The sequence below is a fragment of the Ursus americanus genome, chromosome 21 (assembly GCF_024610735.1).
Source record: "Ursus americanus isolate L20-20 chromosome 21, mUrsAme1.1.p, whole genome shotgun sequence".
NCBI lineage: Eukaryota > Metazoa > Chordata > Mammalia > Carnivora > Ursidae > Ursus > Ursus americanus.
The window spans coordinates 14123381-14144822 of record NC_142147.1 but is presented as its reverse complement, the minus strand read 5'-3'; the positions used below and the strand labels follow the sequence as shown (position 1 = coordinate 14144822).

General features: G+C 46.1%; 2 protein-coding genes across 9 annotated transcripts in view; one reads left to right on the top strand and one right to left on the bottom strand.

Annotated features, from left to right (window-relative positions):
• PSME3IP1 (proteasome activator subunit 3 interacting protein 1) overlaps positions 1-12025 on the top strand; it is a 33694-nt gene extending 21669 nt beyond the window's left edge. For all 8 annotated transcript variants that reach the window (XM_087870455.1, XM_087870452.1, XM_087870450.1 and 5 more), the window contains 2 exons: positions 2982-3046; positions 11661-12025. In XM_087870455.1, coding sequence (XP_087726581.1) covers positions 2982-3046; positions 11661-11878 — 283 coding nt within the window. In that variant the 3' untranslated portion in view covers positions 11879-12025. The remainder of the gene's footprint in view (positions 1-2981; positions 3047-11660) is intronic.
• A 6567-nt stretch (positions 12026-18592) lies between these two features.
• Positions 18593-21442, bottom strand: part of CPNE2 (copine 2) — a 44694-nt gene continuing 41844 nt past the window's right edge. The window contains exons 15-16 of the mRNA XM_045806842.2: positions 20436-20672; positions 18593-19149 (exon numbers count right to left, since the gene is read on the bottom strand). Of these exons, the coding sequence (XP_045662798.2) occupies positions 19042-19149; positions 20436-20672 (345 nt within the window). The 3' untranslated portion in view covers positions 18593-19041. The remainder of the gene's footprint in view (positions 19150-20435; positions 20673-21442) is intronic.

Below are 21442 nucleotides of genomic sequence, written 5' to 3'. Positions count from 1 at the left end.
TGATTTGTTTTTGTTTTTTTTTTCTTTTCTCCTTACTGCACCAGCAATGACCACCAATAAAATGTTAGAAACAGTTACTGTGCACATCCTTGTTTTAGACAGAACATTTATAACTTTTCACCATTAAGAATTACATTTATTATTTTTGGTTTTTCAGATATCTTTTAGCAGTTTAAGGAAGTTATGTTCTTAGTTTGATAAGGTTTTTTTGTAGCCACAAATTGTTAAATTTTGTCAATTTTTTCTGCCTTTGAATTGATGAAATTTTTTTTTTTTTACTCTGTTATGGTGAAAAATTAAGTTTAAGGATTTTTCTAATGTTGTAATCCTGTGATAAAACTAGCTTGGCTGTGATGTATTATTTAAAAATATTATTTATTTTAAAAATATTTTTTAAATTGAAGTATAATTAACATACAGTGTTACTAGTTTCAGATGTACAACGTAATGATTCAACAGTTGTGTACATTATTCAGTGCTCACTGTAAGCGTAGTTACCAAACATTACAATCTTATTAACTATATCCCCTATGCTGTGCTGTATTATAATTATTTTTAACTCCACTGGATTTGGTTTGCTAATGTTTTGTATAGGTTGCTGCATCTGTGTTTATAAGTGAGACGTAGTCTGTTCCTCCCAACCCCCACTTTCTGTGATTTTGATATGAGGTTTAAAAGTAGCTTCTTAGAAGGATTTGGGGAGTGTTCTTTTTCTTTTCTCTGGAGGAGTTTGTGTAAGACGGTAATGTTCTGGTTTGTGAAAATTTGGTAGAACTCCTCTATATTTGGTCCCTGCTTTTTAAAATTTGTGATTATAGGGCTAATTTAAGTTTCTTCATTTTTTTTGAGTCTGTTTTATTTAGTTATATTTTCTGGGAATTTGTCCATTTTGTCTTGTTTCAAACGCTTTTGCTGAAGTTATTAGTATTTTTTATTTTTCTGATTGTTGCTGTATCTATTATTGTCCCCCTTTTCATCCCAAGTACTGATGGATTATCCTTTTATTCTTATTTTGGCTAGTTTCTTAATTTCTCCTGCCTTCTTTCTTTGGGATATTCTTTACTTTCCTCAAGTTTATTCTTTTATAATTTCTGTTACAAACGAGTTTCGGTTACCTAGCTAATTTTTAGCTTTTTTCTCAGGCACCTAAAACTGTAATTCTTCCTCAGCTTTTACTATACACAATTTTGTATTTCCAACTAAATATTTTTAAATATCCATTATGATTTCTTCTTTGACTCCTAAGTTAGAAACATGTTTTAAAGTTTCCAAACATATTAAGGTAACTTAACTATATTTCATAGGTTCTAAGATGAATCTTTCCCCCCACACACATTTTAACACCTTTTAATCAGTGGTGTCTTAGAGTCTGTGATATATAATATTTGTCTTTTGTTGTTGATTTCTACCTTAATTGCATTGTGGTTTATATGTACTGATTTTGCAATTGCTTTAAACTAGCTTTGTGACCTATTCCTGAGGTTAATTTTTACGAACGTTCCAAGTGAGCTTGAGGTGAATCTGTGTTTTGTAATGGTTCTGGGTTTTTTGTAGGTACAACCAAAGAAGCTTGTTAATTGTATTGTTTAAATCTTCTGTGTTCTCACATCTTTGTCTGCTTGCTCTGTCAATACTTGAGTATTTTGAAATCTCCCATTATAGTGATGTTTTCTTGGTTTTTCTTCAAAATTCTGTTGAATATATATTTAGAGCTCTTTAATTAGAAGCATGCATGTTCAGAATTGTTATTTCTTCATAGTGAATTAAACTTTGTTTCATTATAAACGAACCTACTTTATCTCTTATAAGGTTTTTGTCTTAAATTCTGCTTCCTTAATATAATAGGTAGCTCAGCCTTTTTTGGGTTAGTATTTGCCTTGGTAACACTTTTGCTGTTCTTTTGCTTTCAGTCTTTCTGGGTCTTAAGTTGTTTGGTTTTGTTTTATTTGTTAAATTTTTGGGAATGTCTCATAAATAGGTGATTTTAAATTTAGGATGTTACTCTTGTTTTACAGGAAGGCTTGGATTTTTTTTTAGGATTTTTGATATAGTTTCTACTATCTTAATGTTATTTGTCCTTTTACTTTAAAAATATTTTTTCCTCCTGCTTTTTAAAAATTAGGAGTTTAAAATCTTTTGTTCGTTTTCCTTCTGCTAGTTTGTGGATTTGTGTATTCTGTTCTTGGTGGCTAACCTTGCAACTTACGAGGAATACTTAGCAAAACCTAAAGTTAAATAGCTATCTTACTTTCCTACAAAATTATACATGGACCTTAGAACTTTGAGCTATAATCACATCTTCCTTACATGCTACTACTGCCCAGAACTTTAGTATGGTCATGTTTAACACACAAATTAGATTGTGTTTGCCGGTTTCTTTGTTCACTAACCCTTCCTTCTGTGATTATGGCCTTCTTTCTGAGATCAGTTCTTTCCTTGTTGAAGTGCATTCTTTTTTTCTCTTTTTGACTGCCCTAAATATTAGCAGTAATGGTGGAGCTGGGGGTTATGATAATGCCTTCTGTAAGCCGCTCACAGCGGGAGAAGTACGTTCTTTCGACATTCTTTCAGTGAAGGTCTTTTGGGTGACTTTCAGAATCTCTGGCATGTCACTGAAGGAATTTCCTTTAATCTTTAAGAACTTAACTAAATTTTTGTCATGTATGAATGTGTCCAGGTATTCCTGCAATCCATCTGTGGTTCTAACCAAGAGGAATGATAGGACAACAAAGAATCTGAAATTTAGGTGATGCCTGAAGATAATAATGCTCCACTCCTTGAACTGGCCAGGGGTTTAAGTTGTCTTGATAACAGTAATGTAACTGGAAGGAGATTAAGAACCTGAAATGAAGACTTTTCAGACCATCCCAGTTCTTTGAGGCTACCTAAGACCTATATAAATGGTTATTGGAGCTCCTGATTCCTGAAGTTTTAATTCCCAAGATTGGACATAGCTCAAATAACCGTATTTTCTGTTACAGCTCAGAGAGTGGCAACAGTGTGAAAAGACTGAAATCGGACCCTGACCCAGATGACAAGAGTCAAGGTAGGTGGCAGCTTCCATTTCACCATTTATTCATACCACACGTGAACCATAGTACAGGGCTGGACTGCATTGTATCTATGAAGGAATGCGTGGATTTCTAAGCAAGCTTTTTTCCTACCCGGCAGGATTTATACCCAAGAGTATGTCAGCTGTCCTGCCAGCCAATATGTTAGAAACCAGTGGAGTTGATAAATGACCGTTGTGATCCCCCAGAGGTGCTCACACAAACAAAGCCCTGGTCATATCACTTCTGCTCACAAAGGGTTTTTCTCGGTCTCCCCCAAATGTCAAGTTTCTTGATTTCACCTGGCTGGCTCCCGGTGAGAGGCTGTTGCTGATGTTGGATTGGATTGAGGCTGGAAGCCTAATACAGTCTCCAGAAGTACAGTTTCTTTGGTGGTTGCTTGTATGCAGTCAAGTCTGGCACTGTATTAAGTGGCACAGAGTTGTAAGTGAAGGCGAGTGTTCCCGAGGCTGGATCAGGGATGAGAAATTCAGGAGTGGTTTTAGTTCTACCTGTGACTCCCTGTGGGATTGAGACTCTGTGCTGAACTCAACGGGTCATCTGTAAAACAGGGCTTACATTTCTTTGTCTCCAAAAAATAATGGGTATTTAGAAATAATACATCTGTCAAGTAACTGGAATTTAAATAAAACTTTAAAAAATGGAAAAGAAATATATCTGCTGAGCGTTGGTAATGGTGGGCTGTTGCTGATGATTTTTTGCTCTTACAATTTACTTTTTTTTTCTTTTTTTAAGAGAGGGAGAGAGGGAGTAGGAGGGGCAGAGAGAGAGGGGGAGAGACAATCTTAAGCAGAGAGCAGAGAGACAATCTGGGTGTAGAGCCCGACTTGGGGCTCGATCTCAAACCCTGAGATCATGACCTGACCTGAAATCAAGAGTCAGAGGCTTAACTGACTGAGCCACCCAGGCGCCCCTAGAATTTACTTTTAAAAAGAACATTGAGTGAAGAGTCCCCCTTCAACATTATATATCCTCTTCCATCCAGTTCTGAGAGGGAAATGTATTATACGTTTCTTATGTATGTATCCAGAGCTATTATATGTATGTATAAGCAGTTATAAATATATTCTTTTAAAATTAGAAAATATTGTATTATAGATAACTTAAAACATTCAGATGTTGAGATAATAGAATGAATCCCATCATGTAACTTCAACAGTTTTTAACACATATCCAATCTTATTTATACCTTCTCAACTGTAGTGTTTTGAGGTAAATACCAGACATTATATTGTTTTGTCAATAATTCTTCTTTATGTATCCCTAAAAAATAAGGGTTGTTTTTTTTTTTACATGATTACAATACCGTTATTACACCTAAAATAATTACAATTATTTCTAAATATTATCAGATAGCAAATTAGTATTCATTTCCCCCAATTTTCTCATAATATTTTTTTCTTGACAATTGATTTTTTAAAGATCAGGATTCAAGCAAGGAGCAGACATACATTGTATTTGGCCTATATGGCTTTAAAAAGAATAGAGATATACCATACAATTCATTCTTTTAAAGGACACACAATTCAGTGGTTTTTAGTATGTTCACAAGAATGTGTATTCATTACCACTATTTAATTCCAAAACATTTTCATCACCTCAAAAAGAGGCCTCATGCCCCTTAACAGTTACTCCCGATTCTTCCCTCTCCCCAGCCACTGGCAACCACTCTTCTGCTTTTCTCTATGGATTTGCCTTTTCTGGACGTTTCATATAAATGAAATCATGCAGTATGTGGCGTTTTGTGTCTAGCTTCTTTTCACTTAACCTTTTCAGTTTACAGAGGTCATGTATGTTGTAGCATGTATCAGTACCTTTTATAGCGGGATAACCCTCCGTCGTATGGTTGCTGCATTTTGTTTGTCCAGTCGTCAGTTGATGGGCATTTGGTTGTTCACACTTTCTGGCTATTTTGAATGATGTTGCTATGAACATTCATGTACAAATTTTTGTGTGAACAACTATTTTTAGTTCTCTTGGGTATCTATCTAGGAATGGCATTTCTCAGTGGTCAGGTGGTAACTCCATGTTTATATGGTTGACTTTTTGAGGAATTGCCAAATTGTTTTCTCAAGCAGCTGCACCATTTTTACATTCTATCAGCAATATATGAAGGTTCGTTTCTTTACATCGCTTTTTAAAAAAATATTTATTTGAGAGAGCGTGTGAGAGGGGAGGGGGAGGGGGAGAGCACAAGTGGGGGGAGGGGCAGAGGGCGAGGGAGAAGCAGCAGGGACCCTGATGGGGGGCTCCATCCCAGGACCCTGAGATCAGAACTCGAGCTGAAGGCACTGAGCCACCCAGGCATCCCTTTACATCCTTATCAACACTTGTTATTGTCTTTTTTATTCTATTCATTTTTGTGGGTGTGAAGTGGTATTTCATTTTCCCTAGTGACTAATGATGATGGCATTATGTACTTATTGGTCATTTGTGTATCTTCTTTGGAGAAATATTTACTCAAATCCTGAGCCTGTTTTTAAATTGGGTTACTTCTCTTTTTAATGCTGAGTTGTAAGAATTCTTTATATATTCTGGATACTAGACATTTGTCAGATATATGATTTACAAATACTGTCTTTCTTACTGTGGGTGTATTATTGTTTCCTTGATAGAGTCTTTGGAACACGAAATTTTTAAATTTTGAGGACATCTAATTTATTTTTTTCTCTGGTTCGCTTGTGCTTTAGGTGTCATATCTAAGAAACCATTGCCTAATCCATGGTCATGAAAACTTATGTTTTCTTCTAAAAGTTTTATGGACACTTTGGTCCTTGATCCATTTTGAGTTATTTTTTATTTATGGTTTGAAGTAGGGATACATTTTCATTCTGTGTGTATATCCAGTTGGTCTGCACCATTTGTCGAAAAGACTGTTTTTACCAGACTGAATTGTCATGGCATTTTTGCCGAAAATCATTTAACCAGCATGTAAGGGTTTATATCTGGACTTTGCTCTTCCATTGATCTATTCTATCCTTATGCCATTACCACACAGTCTTGGTCACTACAGCCTTGTAGCAAGTTCTGAAACTGGGAAGTGTGAGGCCTCCAACTTTGTTCTCTTTCAAGATTGTTTGGATTATTCAAGGTCTCTTGCGTTTCCATATGAATTTTGGGATTAACTTGTCAGTTTCAATAAAAAAGGCAAGTTGGAATTTTGATAGGGATTGCTTGAAACTATAGATCAATCTGAGAATATTGCCATCATACGGCATCTTCCCAGTAGGCTATTATGTCTTTTAAGTCTCATTTGACTTCTTCCTCTTTATGTTTATTTTTTTGTTTTCTTTGTTTATGTAAAGAAATTGGGTCTTTGTCCTGCGGAGTTTCCCATACTCTAGATTTTGCTGATTGTGTCTCCATGGTGTTCCTTTATTCCTCTGTTTCCTGTAAAATGGTAATTAGATCTAGAGCTCGATCGATTCAGGTTGATTTTTTGGCAGGAATACTTCATAGGTTGGTTTGTACTTCCTATAGCGTCATCATCGTTATTATTTTAATTAATATACTCTTATGCTCGTTGCTTAATTCACTTGTACCTTGGGGATCATTACATATCTGTACACCAAGAGCTTCATTCTTTTTTTAAGACCGTAGTATTCCGTTATATGGTTGCACCACAGGATAGTTATTCTATTTTTTAAAAAATTTATTTATTTTAGAGAAAGAGAAAGAGAACTTGCACATGCAAGTTGGACTGGGGCAGAGGGAGAGGGAGAGAATCTCAAGCAGACTCCCAGCTGAGCATGGAGCCTGATCGATCTCACAACCCTCAGATCATGATCTGAGCCGAAATCAAGAGTCACACGCTTAAGCGACTGAGCCGCTGAGGCGCCCCCATCCTGTTGTTTATGATGAACATTTAGATTGTTTCCATTTTTTCTCTGGTATGAGGTTTCATTAAATAACTTTGTACATGCATCATCTGTCACATTCATGATACATTAGGGTAAATACTTACAGGATATACATTTGTTATTCAGATAAATATTGCAAAATTGCCCTACAAAGAAGTTATTCCAGTTTACATTCTCATCAGCAATATAGAAGCTCCATTTCACTGATGTCTTTTAAATATATAGGAAACTTGCTAAATTGGCTGCTTAAATAGGATTAAGTGTGTACTGTGTGTGTATACACATAGGTATATAAAACCTTACAGAAATCTTAAACATTCTTCAACTAGTAGCCCTGTATCTGATGCTTATTCCCTTGTAGGAACTATTTGCGTCAGTCAGTAGAAAGGAAGACTTGTGTGGCTTTTTAAAACTATCTCAGGCAGACACCATGTTTCAGAGCTACCTTTCTTTTTTCTTTTTTTTTTTTTTTTAAAGATTTTATTTATTTATCTGACAGAGATAGAGACAGCCAGCGAGAGGGGGAACACAAGCAGGGGGAGTGGGAGAGGAAGAAGCAGGCGCATAGCGGAGGAGCCTGATGTGGGGCTCGATCCCATAACGCCGGGATCACGCCCTGAGCCGAAGGCAGACGCTTAACCGCTGTGCCACCCAGGCGCCCCCAGAGCTACCTTTCTTAATCCCTTTGTCCTCCTGCCTGCATTCTCACAGTAGCATTCTTACAGCTGGGCATGAAATACCCTCTTTTGCTAGAAGCTAAGGCCCCACAGGAAGAATATCCCCTGAAAGCTTGCTTGAGAGTCTTGTCCTTGGCAGTAGAAGGCTTTGCCCCTTTAGTCCTCCCAGAAGATAGCTCTGTGACCCTAATGGAGATTCAGGCTTCCCCCACTGGAGGCTCTGGACTTAAGCTCCAAGCAGAGCCAGTGAATGAATGCACAGTTGGCCCCATTGATTCTCAAGTCACGCATCTGTTTGAATCCCAAGAACATTCTCTATTAGTAATTTTCGGTGTTAATTTGGTATGATAACGTGGTCCTACAAATGCAGAAGTTGGCAGGAAACTTCACCAAATGGGTGAGATCAGAGGGCACCATTTTGTTCTCTTTGGACAGCGTAACTATTTTTGGAATGAAAATTTGTCAGAATTGCAGTCTCTTTTCTTTCTTGAAACCTAGATAATCAAGAGATTTGGTCTTTTGGCCTAAACTCTGTTGATGCCACCATGGTCCAGGTTCCTTGGTTTCATTTCTTTCTTTCTCTCTTCCTCTTTCTTTCTTTCTTTCTTTCTTTCTTTCTTTCTTTCTTTCTTTCTTTCTTTCTTTCTTTCTTTCTTTATTCGTTTGGGGGGGGGGCAGAGGGAGACAGAGACTCTCAAGCACACTCCTCGCTGAGTGCAGGGTTCAATCTCATGACCCTGAGATCATGACCCGAGCTGAAATCAAGGGTCAGACACTTAACTGACTGAGCCACCTAGGCACCCCTCCTTGGTTTCATTTCTGTGGCTGGCTTCCAACCTTCCCTTAGACCAGCTCTAGTCTTGCACAGGTATTCTGAGCTTAATCTTCCTTTTGTGTCTAAGAAAGAGCCTAAAATTCAATTAACCCTTGAAATACTTACTAAAATGACATCTCACTGAATAGCTTCACATAAATTACCTTGCTGAGTAACTGATTCATACCCTTATAAAATAGCAGGGTTTTTTTTAAACCAAATATTTTTTTAAAGTTTTTATTTATTTATTTGAGAGAGAGAGCGCGTGCGTGCACAAGTGGAGAGGAGAGGGAGAAGCAGGCTGCCTGCTGAGGAGGGAACCCGACATGAGGCTCGATCCTAGGACCCTGGAATCAGTGCTAGAATCATGACCCGAGCCGAAGGCAGACACTTAACCGACTGAGCCACCCAGGTGCCCCTTAACCAAGTATTTCTAACAGTACTGAAAGTATCGCTGTATATGTGAAAATAATAATACAATGAATGTTCAGGTAGTGAATGGTGTACGATTTGATGTTGTGTCCCAAATTTTCACCACCACCACCCCCACATTTAGCTATTTGCAATGAAATTCTGTAAAATGTCTTCAATGCATTGTGAATGCTGACTTGCTCTGTGCTAGGCCCCATGCTATATACCCAGGGGCTAGGGTGGTGAAGAAAGAGCCCTTGCCTGCAAGAGGCTTACAATTAGAGCATACAAACAAGCAGTCCTTCTCATCATTAGACTCTCCATTCTTCTGCAGCCTTCCTGGCTGTAATACAGAGATGCCCTTGGGCCTAATTAGAGATATATGGGACCGTGCCTCCCTAACTTAAGTAGATGATGATGCTCTTTGAACTTTTGCATTTGCTTTTCTAAAAAAATTATCTGAATAGATAGTATATGCACATGATAGAAAATTCAAAAGGGGCAAAAGAGTGTGGACTAAAAAGTTAAGTCTCCCCTGTTCCCCAACCACTCAACTTATCTCCCCAGGGCAGTCACTGTTACCAGTCTTGTACGTATCGTTTTGAATGTTATCATGCGTGTCCATGGGCATGCCCCCTCCCCACAGACTGTAGTTTACCCTTACACGTACCCTTACCTCTTTCATATAGCACAGTATCTTGGAGATCATTCCATACCAGTATACAGAGGCTTTACTCTTCTTTATGGCTGAATCATAATCCCTTACACTGGTCCCCTCTTAATGAGCCTTTTGGTTCCTACTATTAACAGTGCTGCAGGGAATGTTCTCATATGAACATCATTTAAGTTTGAAGGACATTGCCATACTGCCTCACATTCCCTCAGCAACATATGAAGATGCCTGTTCCCCATACCTTCCCTCCTTATAGATTGTTTATTCTCCCAAGTTTGTTTGTTTGTTTGTTCTTAAAGATTTTATTTATTTTGAGAGAGAAGGCGAGAGAGAGAAAGCACGAGGTGGGGGGAAGGTCAGAGGGAGAAGCAGACTCCCCACTGAGCGGGGAGCCTGATGTATGATTTGATCCCGGGACTCCAGGATCATGTCCTGAGCTGAAGGCAGACGCTTCACTAACTGAGCCACTCAGGCACCCCTATTCTCCCAAGTTAGTTTATTTATTTATTTTTAAAGATTTTATTTATTTATTTGACAGAGATAGAGACAGCCAGCGAGAGAGGGAACACAAGCAGGGGGAGTGGGAGAGGAAGAAGCAGGCTCACAGCGGAGGAGCCTGATGTGGGGCTCGATCCCACAACGCTGGGATCACGCCCTGAGCCGAAGGCAGACGCCCAACTGCTGTGCCACCCAGGCGCCCCCTATTCTCCCAAGTTTAAATGCCATTTGTTCTTTTTCTGTGAACTGTTCATGCCTCTGTGCACTTCTTTTTAAAGATTTATTTATTTATTTTAGAGAGAGCACAAATGAGCATGGGGGGAGGGCCAAAGGGAGAGGGAGAGTCCTCAAGCAGACTCCCTGCTGAGCATGGAGCCCAACGCAGGGCTCCATCTCATGACCCCAAGATCATGACCTGAGCCGAAATCACGAGTTGGACACTCAACCGATTAAGCCACCCAGGCACCCCTGTCCACTTTTCTATTCAGTGGTTGGTTGGTTGGTTTTGAAAGAATTCTTTATATGCCAAATCAATCTGCTTTCGTGTTAGTTGTTGCAACTGTCTGCCTCTGCTTTCCTGTAGTCTTGTCACCAGTGTCTCTACGAGCAGTGTCAGCTCTCATTTCACTTCTCTGCGCCTCCGTGTTTGACCGCTGCCTTTCTTCAGCAGCTTCTCTTCCCTTAGAACTTCCTATAAGACAAGCGAATACACTGAGCTCCTGAACTCTGTCTACTGGCTGCTGGAGATGTCTTTTTGCTTCTCAGTGGTATTTTTGACTTACTCCTGACTTCATATACTTGGAACCATGTATCCTTTTCACATTTACGTGAAATGTTCGTTAGGGACTTGTTAAGGCAAAATCCTAGAAAGGTATATGCTTGTCAGCCTGAGACAGTGAGGTTTGAACTCCAACCCTTACTCTGCAGTGAGCTCTGGTATCGTTTTAGTACATTATTATTATTATTATTATTTATTATTGAGAGAGAGTGAGAGCACGTGTGTGATTTGGGGGGGGGGGTGTTGAGGGGCAGAGGGGGAGAGGATTCTAAGTAGGCTCCACGCCCAGCTTGGAACCTGACGTGGGGCTCAGTCTCATGACCCCGAGATCACGACCTGAGCCAAAACAAAGAGTTGGATGCTTAACTGAGCCACCCAGGCGTCCCAATTTTTTGATTCAGATTTGGTTTAACATTTTTTACTCTCAGTGGCTGCTAACCTTGGCCTAGTCGTTTGGCCCCCCCTCATCAGTAAAATGGGGGATACCTACATGTCAGGTTGTTGTAGAGGCTGGAAACAGACAACTAGAGGGGTGGAGTAGAGTCCTTTACTTTTCCTCTCACCCCCAAATCCCCGAGTTCCCTGGACTGAGACTTTCCATCACTGAGGTGCTGCTGTGGCTCTGGGTTTCCTGGGGCAGAAAGAGCCCTAGCTACTTGGTCATATTCTGCACGGTCTTAAAATGTTCTCTGAGCGTGGCGTCAGTTTTGTCAATGGTAAAAGAACACAGCTGTTGGATGCGGGTGCCGGTGGTGCTGACTGCATAGGGTGGTTGGGGCTTTACGGTAAAGCCTGGGGCACAGCGCCCGGCGTGTGGCAAGGACCCCGTCAGCTCTGGGAAAGGAGGTGAAGTCACGGCCCTTCCTCCTGTCTTGCAGAAACCCCGTCCTGCATGTCTCTTGGCAGCACGTCCCTGAGCGCCTCTTCCATCCACTGCCCCTCCGCTGCGGTCTGCATCGGCATCCTCCCGGGCTTGGGCGCCTACTCGGGGAGCAGCGACTCCGAGTCCAGCTCAGACAGTGAAGGCACGATCAACGCCACCGGCAAGATCGTCTCCTCCATCTTCCGAACCAACACCTTCCTCGAGGCCCCGTAGCTCCTGTGTCCCTCCCAGAGCTCCTGCCCAAGAGTAGACCGGACGGTTGGTTCCACCTCCGGGCATCACCTCCCTCAGAACTCCTCTGCCCGCTTCTTGTGCACACCGTGACATTTTTAACCTCATCTAAAAATGTGCCAGCATCCACCTGTGGCCCAACTTGTGTTTGATTTCTCTTTCCACTCCAGTGCAGATGTCCAAACCTGTCCTGCTGCCTCTCTCCTCACTGCTGTGGTGGGGTGGGGGCCGGGGCTCCGCAGAGATGTCCCCTGAAAATGCCCTGGGAAGATAGGCACCCGTTGCCATGCTAAGTGTTCAGATGCTGTTGCTTTCTTGTTTTCTTTGTTTCCTTGCCCAACAGCACAGACAAGCAAGGGCAGTTGTGGGACAGGTGTCACTTAGACCTTCTCTCTAGCGGGACACGCCGTGTGGTGGTGCTGCGTTGTGGGGCATGCTGGGGGTGGGGGGAGGAGGGCCCCAGGTAATGAACTGCTGCACTTCCTTGGGACTAACCGATTCTTGATGTTGTGTGACTAAGTAAAGATATAAACTACATCTGTGGGGGTGTCCCTTAGCACTTATCACTCATTGTGGAGCTTTTCCTTATTCCTCCTTCCTTCTCCTCCTCCCTCCATCCAACGCCATTTAAGACCCTAAACCTTAGAGAAACAAACATGGGCCTCCTTTCATCATGGCCAGAAAGCAGAAGTGCTGGTAGGTATGTAGACGAGATGACAATCTTCTAGCAGCTTCTGGAATCCTGAGTGCCAACCAGTGGGACACACCTGCATATTCTGACTCGACTCTGTGCTGTGTTGAGGCCCCTCTCTGGTACGTTTATAGTTGAGGCTTCTAACTGTGGAAGCTCTTTCTGGCCTAAAGGTGCTGCCCTGTCCTTTCCTCCCCCTGCTCCTCTCCCTTCCTGCACAGGGCGGCTTCAAGACTGAGCAGCCAAGACCTCGAGGCCCTGTTCCACCTCTGTCTCCTAAAGGGTTGCAGAGGCTCTTCCTCTAGGACAGAGAGGAGGTTAGAGGGAGGCGTGGGCTTGAAAAACAAAAAAAAATCTGTAGGCTCCGCTCCTCCAGGAGAATGAATCTGTGCAATTCTGTCTTCCCCTGGGCTCCTACGTCAATTGTTTCTACTTCTTTGGGTGTGAGACGGAGAGAGACACACACAGAATGTGTTGACACTGTGAGGCTGGCAGGCAGAGCAGCTACTCATTTTTAATCTGGGCAGAGAGGCCCCTGGATCTCCTCCAACCCACTGCTTTTCCCCTTCCAGTGCAGTGACACTCTGGCGCCCGTTAGCAGATGGTGACTTCCCTTCACCCCTAAGTGATGCCTTGTGAATCCTTCCTCCTTTTCAGGACCGCTCCGTGCTGATTGTTCCTGACTGTCCGCACAGGCGCCTCAGCTCCGTCCTAACAAACGAGATATTTGGGTAAAACTGTGTAGGCACCTTTTGCTTCTCTGCTCCGTTGTTCCTGCGATTGAGCTGTCATCATTACAGCACGTACCCAGAGCAACCTCACAGCATTTCGGGAGGCAGACCGAGGAGTCAGAGTCACCATCTCTATGTGGTTTGACTTTTTTTTTTTTTAAGATTTTATTTATTTGAGAGCGAGAGGAAGAGCGCACGTACGAGCAGGGGTGGAGGGGCAGAGGGAGAGGGAGAAGCAGGCTCCCCACTGAGCTGGGAGCCCAACGAGGGGCTCGATCCCACGACCCTGGGATTATGACCTGAGCCGAAGGCAGATGCTTAAGCGACTGAGCCACCCGGGCACCCCCGTGGTTTGACTTTTAAGAAGCCGTTACTATACCTCTTGGCCTCTGTTGTTCGGAGAAGCCGACAGAAGGTTATAGGGATTAAGACTGTACGTGAACTTGAAAGCTGATCCACCTGTCCGAGAACAAGGTCTTGCTTTTCCTGCACCAGAGCTTGCGCTGCCAGCTCCCTCCCCATCTACTGTAATAGCTAGAGTGTGTTGAGAAAGTTGAGGCTCCTCAGGTGGAGATTTCTGCTCTGTGGTGTCACAGGGGAGGCTGAGAGTCTGTGGTGATCATCTCATCGTGTTCCTTGTACCTGTTGGTGTAGAGTCCTGGAGTGGAGACACATGTCCCGTAGAACCATGACTAGCAGAGCAGGACATGTTCTCCCCAGTAGAGGAAGCAGCCTTGAAAAGCATCCAGTGTAGATGGTGTGGTTCGAACCCAAAGAAGGATAGAAAAAACAGGGACTGCTTTAATCCATAAAGTACAGCCCTCGGGCCTGAGTAAATAATCGGGGTGTCATAACCAGGAAATAAGGGCTAAAGACAAAGTGTGTGGTGGGGTTTCTTTAAACCTGCTTACATTGTCCTGAGTGGTAATATTTTTTTTTTTTTAGATTTTATTTATTTGACAGAGCACAAGTAGGCAGAGGGAGAGGGAGAAGCAGGCTCCCCACTGAGTAGAGAGACTGATGTGGGATCAGGACCTCTTAGTAGAGAGCCCAGGACCCCAGGATCATGACCTGAGCCGAAGGCAGATGCTTAACCCACTGAGCCACCCAGGCACCCCTTTGTGGTAGTATTCTTACAGCTCTTGAACCAGGCAAGGGAGAAATCCTGTTTGCCAGTTCTCTCTGGATTATCTAGCCTGTGTCACACCACGCCCTCTCAACCACTTCTAACTTTCGGCCCTGTTACCCACTTGGGTGGGGAGAAAGCGTGAGGTTCAAAGCATCCATTTTTCCATCTATAAAAAGCAGGGGAGATGATGTGACTAGACCCAGAGAGGTGGCTGGTGATCTGTTTACATATGCCTTCCCTGGTCTCAGGACCCAGGAGGAGAGAAGAGCTGGTTTCAGGGCCCCTAACTAGGGGTGATCTGGGCCAGCTCTTTGCATCCTCATTCCTTCTGCTCTCCACCTTGGGTTCTTCCTTCTGGCTACCTGCTTTCTACCCGGGACAAGCCGCTGTTGCCTCACACTTCCCCCCACTGCTTCTGCTTCTCCCTGGGAACTAAGCCTAGTTCCCCTTCCCTGGATGCACTGCCGTGGTTGTGCACTTAGAGCCAGACATCTACTAGCTGAGTCGGTGAGGCAAGGTCCTGAACCTCTCTGGGCTTCGGTTTCGTCCTTGGTAAATAAAAATAATGATACCAACTTTGTAGTGAAGGTGAAAGATAGTCTGGATTCGGTACTTGGTGTGGCGTCTGGCACAGAGTGCTCAGTGAATGGTAGCCATCCTCGATAGCCCTGATACTGTTGGCCCCCCCTATTTCTGGATAGGGTGTCCAGAGCTTCCGTTAGTGCTGATTTATGGCAGGTCTTCCCATCCTGCTGGCATTCCTCAGTTGCAGCTAGAACATCGACACGATGAAGGGTCAGATCTGGTCGTCAGAGCTCCAACCACCAGCTTCTGCTGTATGCTTCCCTCTCAGCTAAATGTTAATTGCTTAGGCACACCCGGTTCCTTGGCTCGGGTGTCCTACTCGTGGGTATATGGCTCAGCTGTTGTCTTAAGCCCCTTCCAGAAAAACAAAAAGAAGAGCTCAGTGGCAGTGCACCATCATTTGGACTCGAGTGTTGTCTTGATTTTCTGGCGTGCCCAGCTTACTTACGCATAACAGTATGGAATGTAAGTTCTGCGTGGTGGGAGGCTAGAATCTTGGCAACATCCCTGTAGTCACAGGGTGAACACAAGCCAGTTGCACATTCATGCCTTAGTGACGCTGGCAAGGGCTGACACTTTGCTCCCTTACCTGCTGGAGCTATGGTTTAGGGAGAATGGGAGCGTCACAGTGGAGACAGGCAGAACGTGGCCCAGACTAAAGAGCTTTGTAGAGGAGAAGGGCAGCAAAACCCAGAGACAGCCACCACTCTGAGCTGTTGGTGGGGCTTCGCCCTTGCTATTTCAGTAATAGGCACATCATTAGGCCTTAAGTGGATTTGTTTCATTCCTTCACTGGATACTGAGGCCTGCTATGTGCGTGCCAGGTGTTGTTTGGGACATTTGTTTTTTGTGTGTTTTTTTAATAGATTTTATTTTTTTGAGAGAGAGCACACAAGCAGGGGAGGAGTAGAAGGGCAGAGGGAGAAGCAGACTCCCCGCTGAGGAGGGAGCCTGACTCAGTGCTCGGTCCCAGGACCCTGGGATCATGACGTGAGCTGAAGGCAGCCACTTAACTGAACCACCCAGGTGCCCTGGTTTGGGACATTTGTGGATCATTTTTGTGGATTGTAGTGTCTTTCATCCTTAAAAAAAAAAAAAAAAAAGTCCTGTGAAGCAGCCCGTCTGTACACAGTGGTTCGGTGACTTGCCTGAGGTTGCACAGTTAGTTGACAGAACCAGAATTTTAATTTGAGCCTTTAACTCTGAAGTCTCGCTTTCTGTGGTTTCAGTGACATTTTAAACAAGTGCTAGTGCCCAGGCCTCAACAGCAGTGATGCCAGGGTGAAGGGATCTTTTAGATTTCCAAGTTCACTTCTCACCTTGCTATCCATGTACCAAGAACCAAGTATCAGCATCACCGAAGCTCAGTTTGTTTTTGTGATATTAGTGATATTAATTTCAATTGTACAGTTTATTCAGTATTTGTACATATTGCAGAATGGTCCATCCATTTTTCCTGTGACAAGAGCTTTTGAGATCTACGCTCTTGGCAGCTTTCTGATACACAATACAGGATTATTATTAACTGTAGTCACCATGCTGTATATTACATCCCCAGGACTTAATTTGGTTTGTTTTTTTTTTTTTAAGTTGTGATTTGGCCTGGTCAGGAGCTTGGGAGCATTCCTTTCCCCTGTGAACTTGAGCCAGCTGGGAGAGGGCTTGCTTGACTGATCCACTCAACCTGGGCAGAGAAGGGGGAAGAAAGCAGAGATGTCGGGGTCTGCTCTCATGAAGCCTGGAGGTGAGGGCTGTGGCCGCCACACCTGAGGTAGGTAGTCCGGGAGAGTTTGAGCATTTGATGGACACGAGCATAAGGCAGGGACTCGACTGTAACATGGCCCAGTAGATGTCTGTCTTCCCGGTTTTACCAGTCTGGTAAATTCCGCCCATGGGGAGGTGTGTAAGGGAGAGGTCTGTATGGAAGTGGTCCCCCCAATACACCTGTCACCTGAGGGCTAAGGAGGGGATGTGGGGCTGGGAGGAAAAGGCTGCTCCCCTTTAGAGACCTCTGGTCAATTATGGCTTGACAGATTAGGGGGTATGGCTCAGGGATAAAGCATTTGACCACAGAACTTGACAGATTATTCCAGGCTTGGAGGGGTACAAACTTCCCTGGATGTGACATCCAGCTAGACTCACTTCAGGTGCTAAACAGGTGGGCAAACAAGCAGACTTGTGCTGTTGTGCTAACGCCCAGTCTTACAGCTGGCCCAAGCAGGGGTTAGGCATTCACCAAAGGAGCCAGGGGCGCTGGCCTGGGAGTCCATCCATGTTGCCAGCTGGCCCCCTGGGCCATTGTGCTGTGATTTCCCGAACGTCCTTGGGGAAATGGGGCTCCTGCAGTCCTGCAGCCCTCCAGCCCTCTCAGAGGTGAAGGTGTCCCTAAAGGATATTTCAGCTGAATTTTGGTGACTGCAGAACCAGTAGGGGCATTGGAAGCTGAGGGTGAAGATCTCCCTCACTCGCTCTGACCAAGTAGACACAGGTTCCTGAGGCGACCCGGCACCTGGAGGTGGGAACCTGTCCGGGGCACGCCCAGGTCTAGTGGGCCGCAGTGATAGTGACTGACCTGGGAGAGTGGATCAGGATAATAGACCTCCCAGATTCAGTGGAGAGAAAGGACAAATTCATTAGCGACTTGAGCAGACTCGCTTGCAGAGTCAGAGGGAGACGCTGTGGAGTGAGCATGGGCTCTGGCTTTGGGCAGATCCCAATGTATGTTCCGGCTCCGCCTCCGCGAGACTTGATTAGCTTCTCTGCCCGGTTCCTCATCTCTGGAATGGTCACAGGCATAGGCTGTAGGCTGTTGGAAGGGTTCATCAGGATGATGCATGCAAAGCTCTTAATGTGGAGCCGGAAACAGCGCTTAGCAGAACCCCTGTTACTGGTTACACAGAGGCCTGGGGCACAGCGGCTGACGGAAACTCCGAGGGGGAGGGAGACAAGACAAAAATGACGTGTTATTTGGAAGAGGGGGGAGAACTGGGAGGACCCCGAGAGTGGACCCTGGCTGGCTTCATGAAGTGGGGCCTGAGCCAGGGTGAGGCATGCCCTAGAAAGGAACAGCAGCTGTCAGTAGGGACACGGGCAACCCTGCTTAGCATCGTGCGGGCAAAGAGGCTCTCATATACTGCAGACCGCAGGGCATACCCCGATGCCTGGGAGGCCCAAAAGAGGAGCAAACGGATGGCCGTGATGGCTACCTCTGTGTGTGTGTGTGTGCGCGCGCGCGTGCGCAGGACAGAGGGTTAGGAGGAGGGGGGCGGGGTACCACATGGTAGTGGCTGGGCCTGAGGACCCCAGGACTGGTGTAGGCTCCGCAGGCGCTACGGTTGCTGGTGGGGGCCCAGGGCATTTTATCTATCCAGATACCTATTGAGCCTGTGCTCTGTGCCAAGTCCCGTGCCCATTTAACAGAGTGAGTACTGTGCGCGTGGAATGTGTGCCCCTGGGTAGAAACGATTGCCCCACCTTGCTGGGGGAAGAGCTTTTTATGTTTCCTTCCCCAGATCAGTGAGCCCATCAGGTCCCAGCTGAGGAAGGCGCTGACACAGGGACATTGGAAACTCCTTTATTACCCTGAGTATAACAAATAGAACACAGTCACAGTATAAAAAGAACAGGAAGTAGGTGCAGGCAATGACACAAAGTGTGCACTGGGGACACGCTCCTTTCAGGGTCTGCAGCTAGGTACTTGGAAAAAGCCAGGTAGGATTGTAAAAATTTTTTTAATAACAATAATTCCACTAAAATTATATAAAGTACATTCAATACTTAAGGGTAGGGAGGAAGCCAGTTTGGCCTGGAAGCATCATCCGTCGACTCCAACAAAGGAAGCCCAGCTGGGCTGGGGGAAGAGTGGGGGGGGTGGAGGTCCGGTTGTAAAAAATAAAAACGTGGATCGGTTAAAAACAAGGCCACCCACAAGGAAGCAGGGTGAGCGTGCACGTTCCTGGGGAGGGCGGGAGGCCCAGCTGGCATGCTGCTGCTGGGCACGGGCTGGCACTCAGGCAGGCTCCGAGTGGGTGGGGGGCAGGTTTTTATGCTTGAAATACTGCACGACTTGTTGGGGCAGTTCCGCCAGCACAGCTTTGGCCAAAGTCTCTTTTGCTGCCTGCAGGGCCGAGGGTGAGGTGGAGAGGGGAGATAGAAAGGGTCAGTGGAAGACCGGGGTGAGGGGCACGGTATCTGGACTGCTGCTAGAGAAGGTATCCCTGGAGGACAGAATCAGGGCTGAGGGCCAGGGCTGTCTAGAACTCGCGTCCCTCGTCCCAGCCCGGGGCCTGAAACCCCCCTGCTAGCAGTGTTTTTCCTTTATGTGAAGTGTAACAACTCTTTCCTTGAGCACTTGGAGATGGCCAGGAATTGCATTTTAGGATGAATGTGGCCATGGGAGGCTTTTCAGGGAAAGAGACGGTGGAGGCGAGCTGCACAGCCTACTCACCTGACAGACATTCCCTGAGCACCTTCTTGGCCCAGATAAATGGGCCGGGACTGGCTCACAGCTGAATGCCCAGCCACAGGCCAGCGGGGGGGAGGTGCTCGGTCAGTGTCCTGTGCTGAGGGGGGCGCCGAGGCCCAGCATCTGTCCTCAGGAAGCTAAGGCTCCAGAGGAAGGAGCTGGACCACCTCAGGCGAACCCAGAGGGCCCTGGGTAGTGTGAGCATCACCGGGTATAAAACAAAGTGATAAGTTCTTGCTAGGACTGGCTTGTAGGATCTACGCCACAGAACCCCAAGAGGCCCTGTGGCTGAGGGAACCAAGGTCTGGAGAGGTCAGGGATTTGCCCAAGGCTACGCAGTAAGCTTCTAGTTAAGTAACTTGAGTTGGGCCCCCAGGTGACAGGACAGGGGTGGCATCTGAGTCTGCTCCCTCTGAGATCCTGTGGGTCCAGCTGCTAGGGCAGTGACTTATGGGCAGACCTGGGGTCACCGGCCGATCGGCCCAGAGCCACGTCCTGGAACAAGGTGGGGGCACCAGTCCCCCTGCAGCACAGGCCATCCTAAGATGGGCCTCGTTTTCTATCTGTGAAGGAGGCTGGTTGAGGTGTGACTGACTACCACAAAAGCCTCTCTCACCCCTGGGCCTTTGCTCTCAGCCCCCCATCTGCCTGGAGTGCTCTGGCCCACCTGGGTAACTCTAACTTCTGGTTCCGGGCCTTGGTCAGAGGGCAGGGCCTCCGTGAAACCCTGCCCTGGAGCCCCAGTGTGGATTGGGCACCACTCCCTGGGTTCCATGAGCTTGCTGAAGCCAGCGCTCACGTGGTCGTAGTGCCTCGTCTGGAGGCAGGCCCTCGGGCAATACACAAGTCAGTGGAGCAGAGGGCCCCAGACTTTCATCCTTATCTCTGGTTGCTGGGGTCCCCTAAGTGCCCCCTCCCCAGCCCGGGCCCACACTCACGTTGCGGAACTCTCGGAAGGGCACGAACTGCACGATGTCACGGGCCGCCTCCTCCCCTGTGTGTGAGCGCAGTGTGCGGCTGTCCCCGTCTAGGAACTCCATGGCAGCGAAGTCAGCGTTGCCCACGCCCACGATGATGATGGACATGGGCAGCTTGGAAGCTTGCACCACGGCGTGGCGCGTCTCCTCCATGTCACTGATGACGCCGTCCGTGATGATGAGGAGGATGAAGTATTGCTGCAGGGGGGAGGTAGCCAGGTGCTCTGAGGCCTCCGCCCCCCCCCCCCTTCCCCAGCCTCCCCAAACCCTCTGACCCCTGGGAGGAAGGCAGCTCTTCTTCCCCAGCTATAGCCAAATCCCAGCCCCCGCCCTCAGCACCCCACCCCTGCAGGCCTCTCTGCTGTCTAAACCCTGACCTGGTCCCAGCGCGAAGCACAAACTGCTCTCTTCCTCCTGCCCTGGCCGTGACCTTAGACCCCACAGGCTGGAGTCAGAGCCCCCAACTCCAGGCCTGGCCCTCTGGTTGCTCTACTATGGGGCTCTGGGCAACGGCCTGAGTGGCCATGCCTCAGCTTCTTCTGCGCAGTGGCAGTGGCTGTACCTCTCAGAGGGGACATGCCTGCCTCACGCTCTGTAACCGAGACCTGCACTCCTGGCTGTCAGGCCCCTGGCCGGCGAGGGAGGCGCGTTCTAACTCGGGCCAGCCTCGCCTTCTCCGCTCTGCGTGCACGCCGTCCTTCCCCGGCTGCGAGGCTGGTCTCTGAGACAGCCTACCTGTCACACAGGTCATGGGCCTCTGCTGCGAGTAAGTGGACTTGGGGGTCACAGTCTTACTTCTGCAGTGGTCTTTCACTTCCAGACTGTACCCAGGAGGGAGTCTCAGTTCGCTTCTAGTGTGCCTTTAATGCCTCTCGTCTGCTCACCTTCCTTATTAACAGAGAGGCGGGAAGCACAGAGCTTCAGGGGACAACAGTTTCTAGCTAGACTTCAATACCAGGTACAGTTTG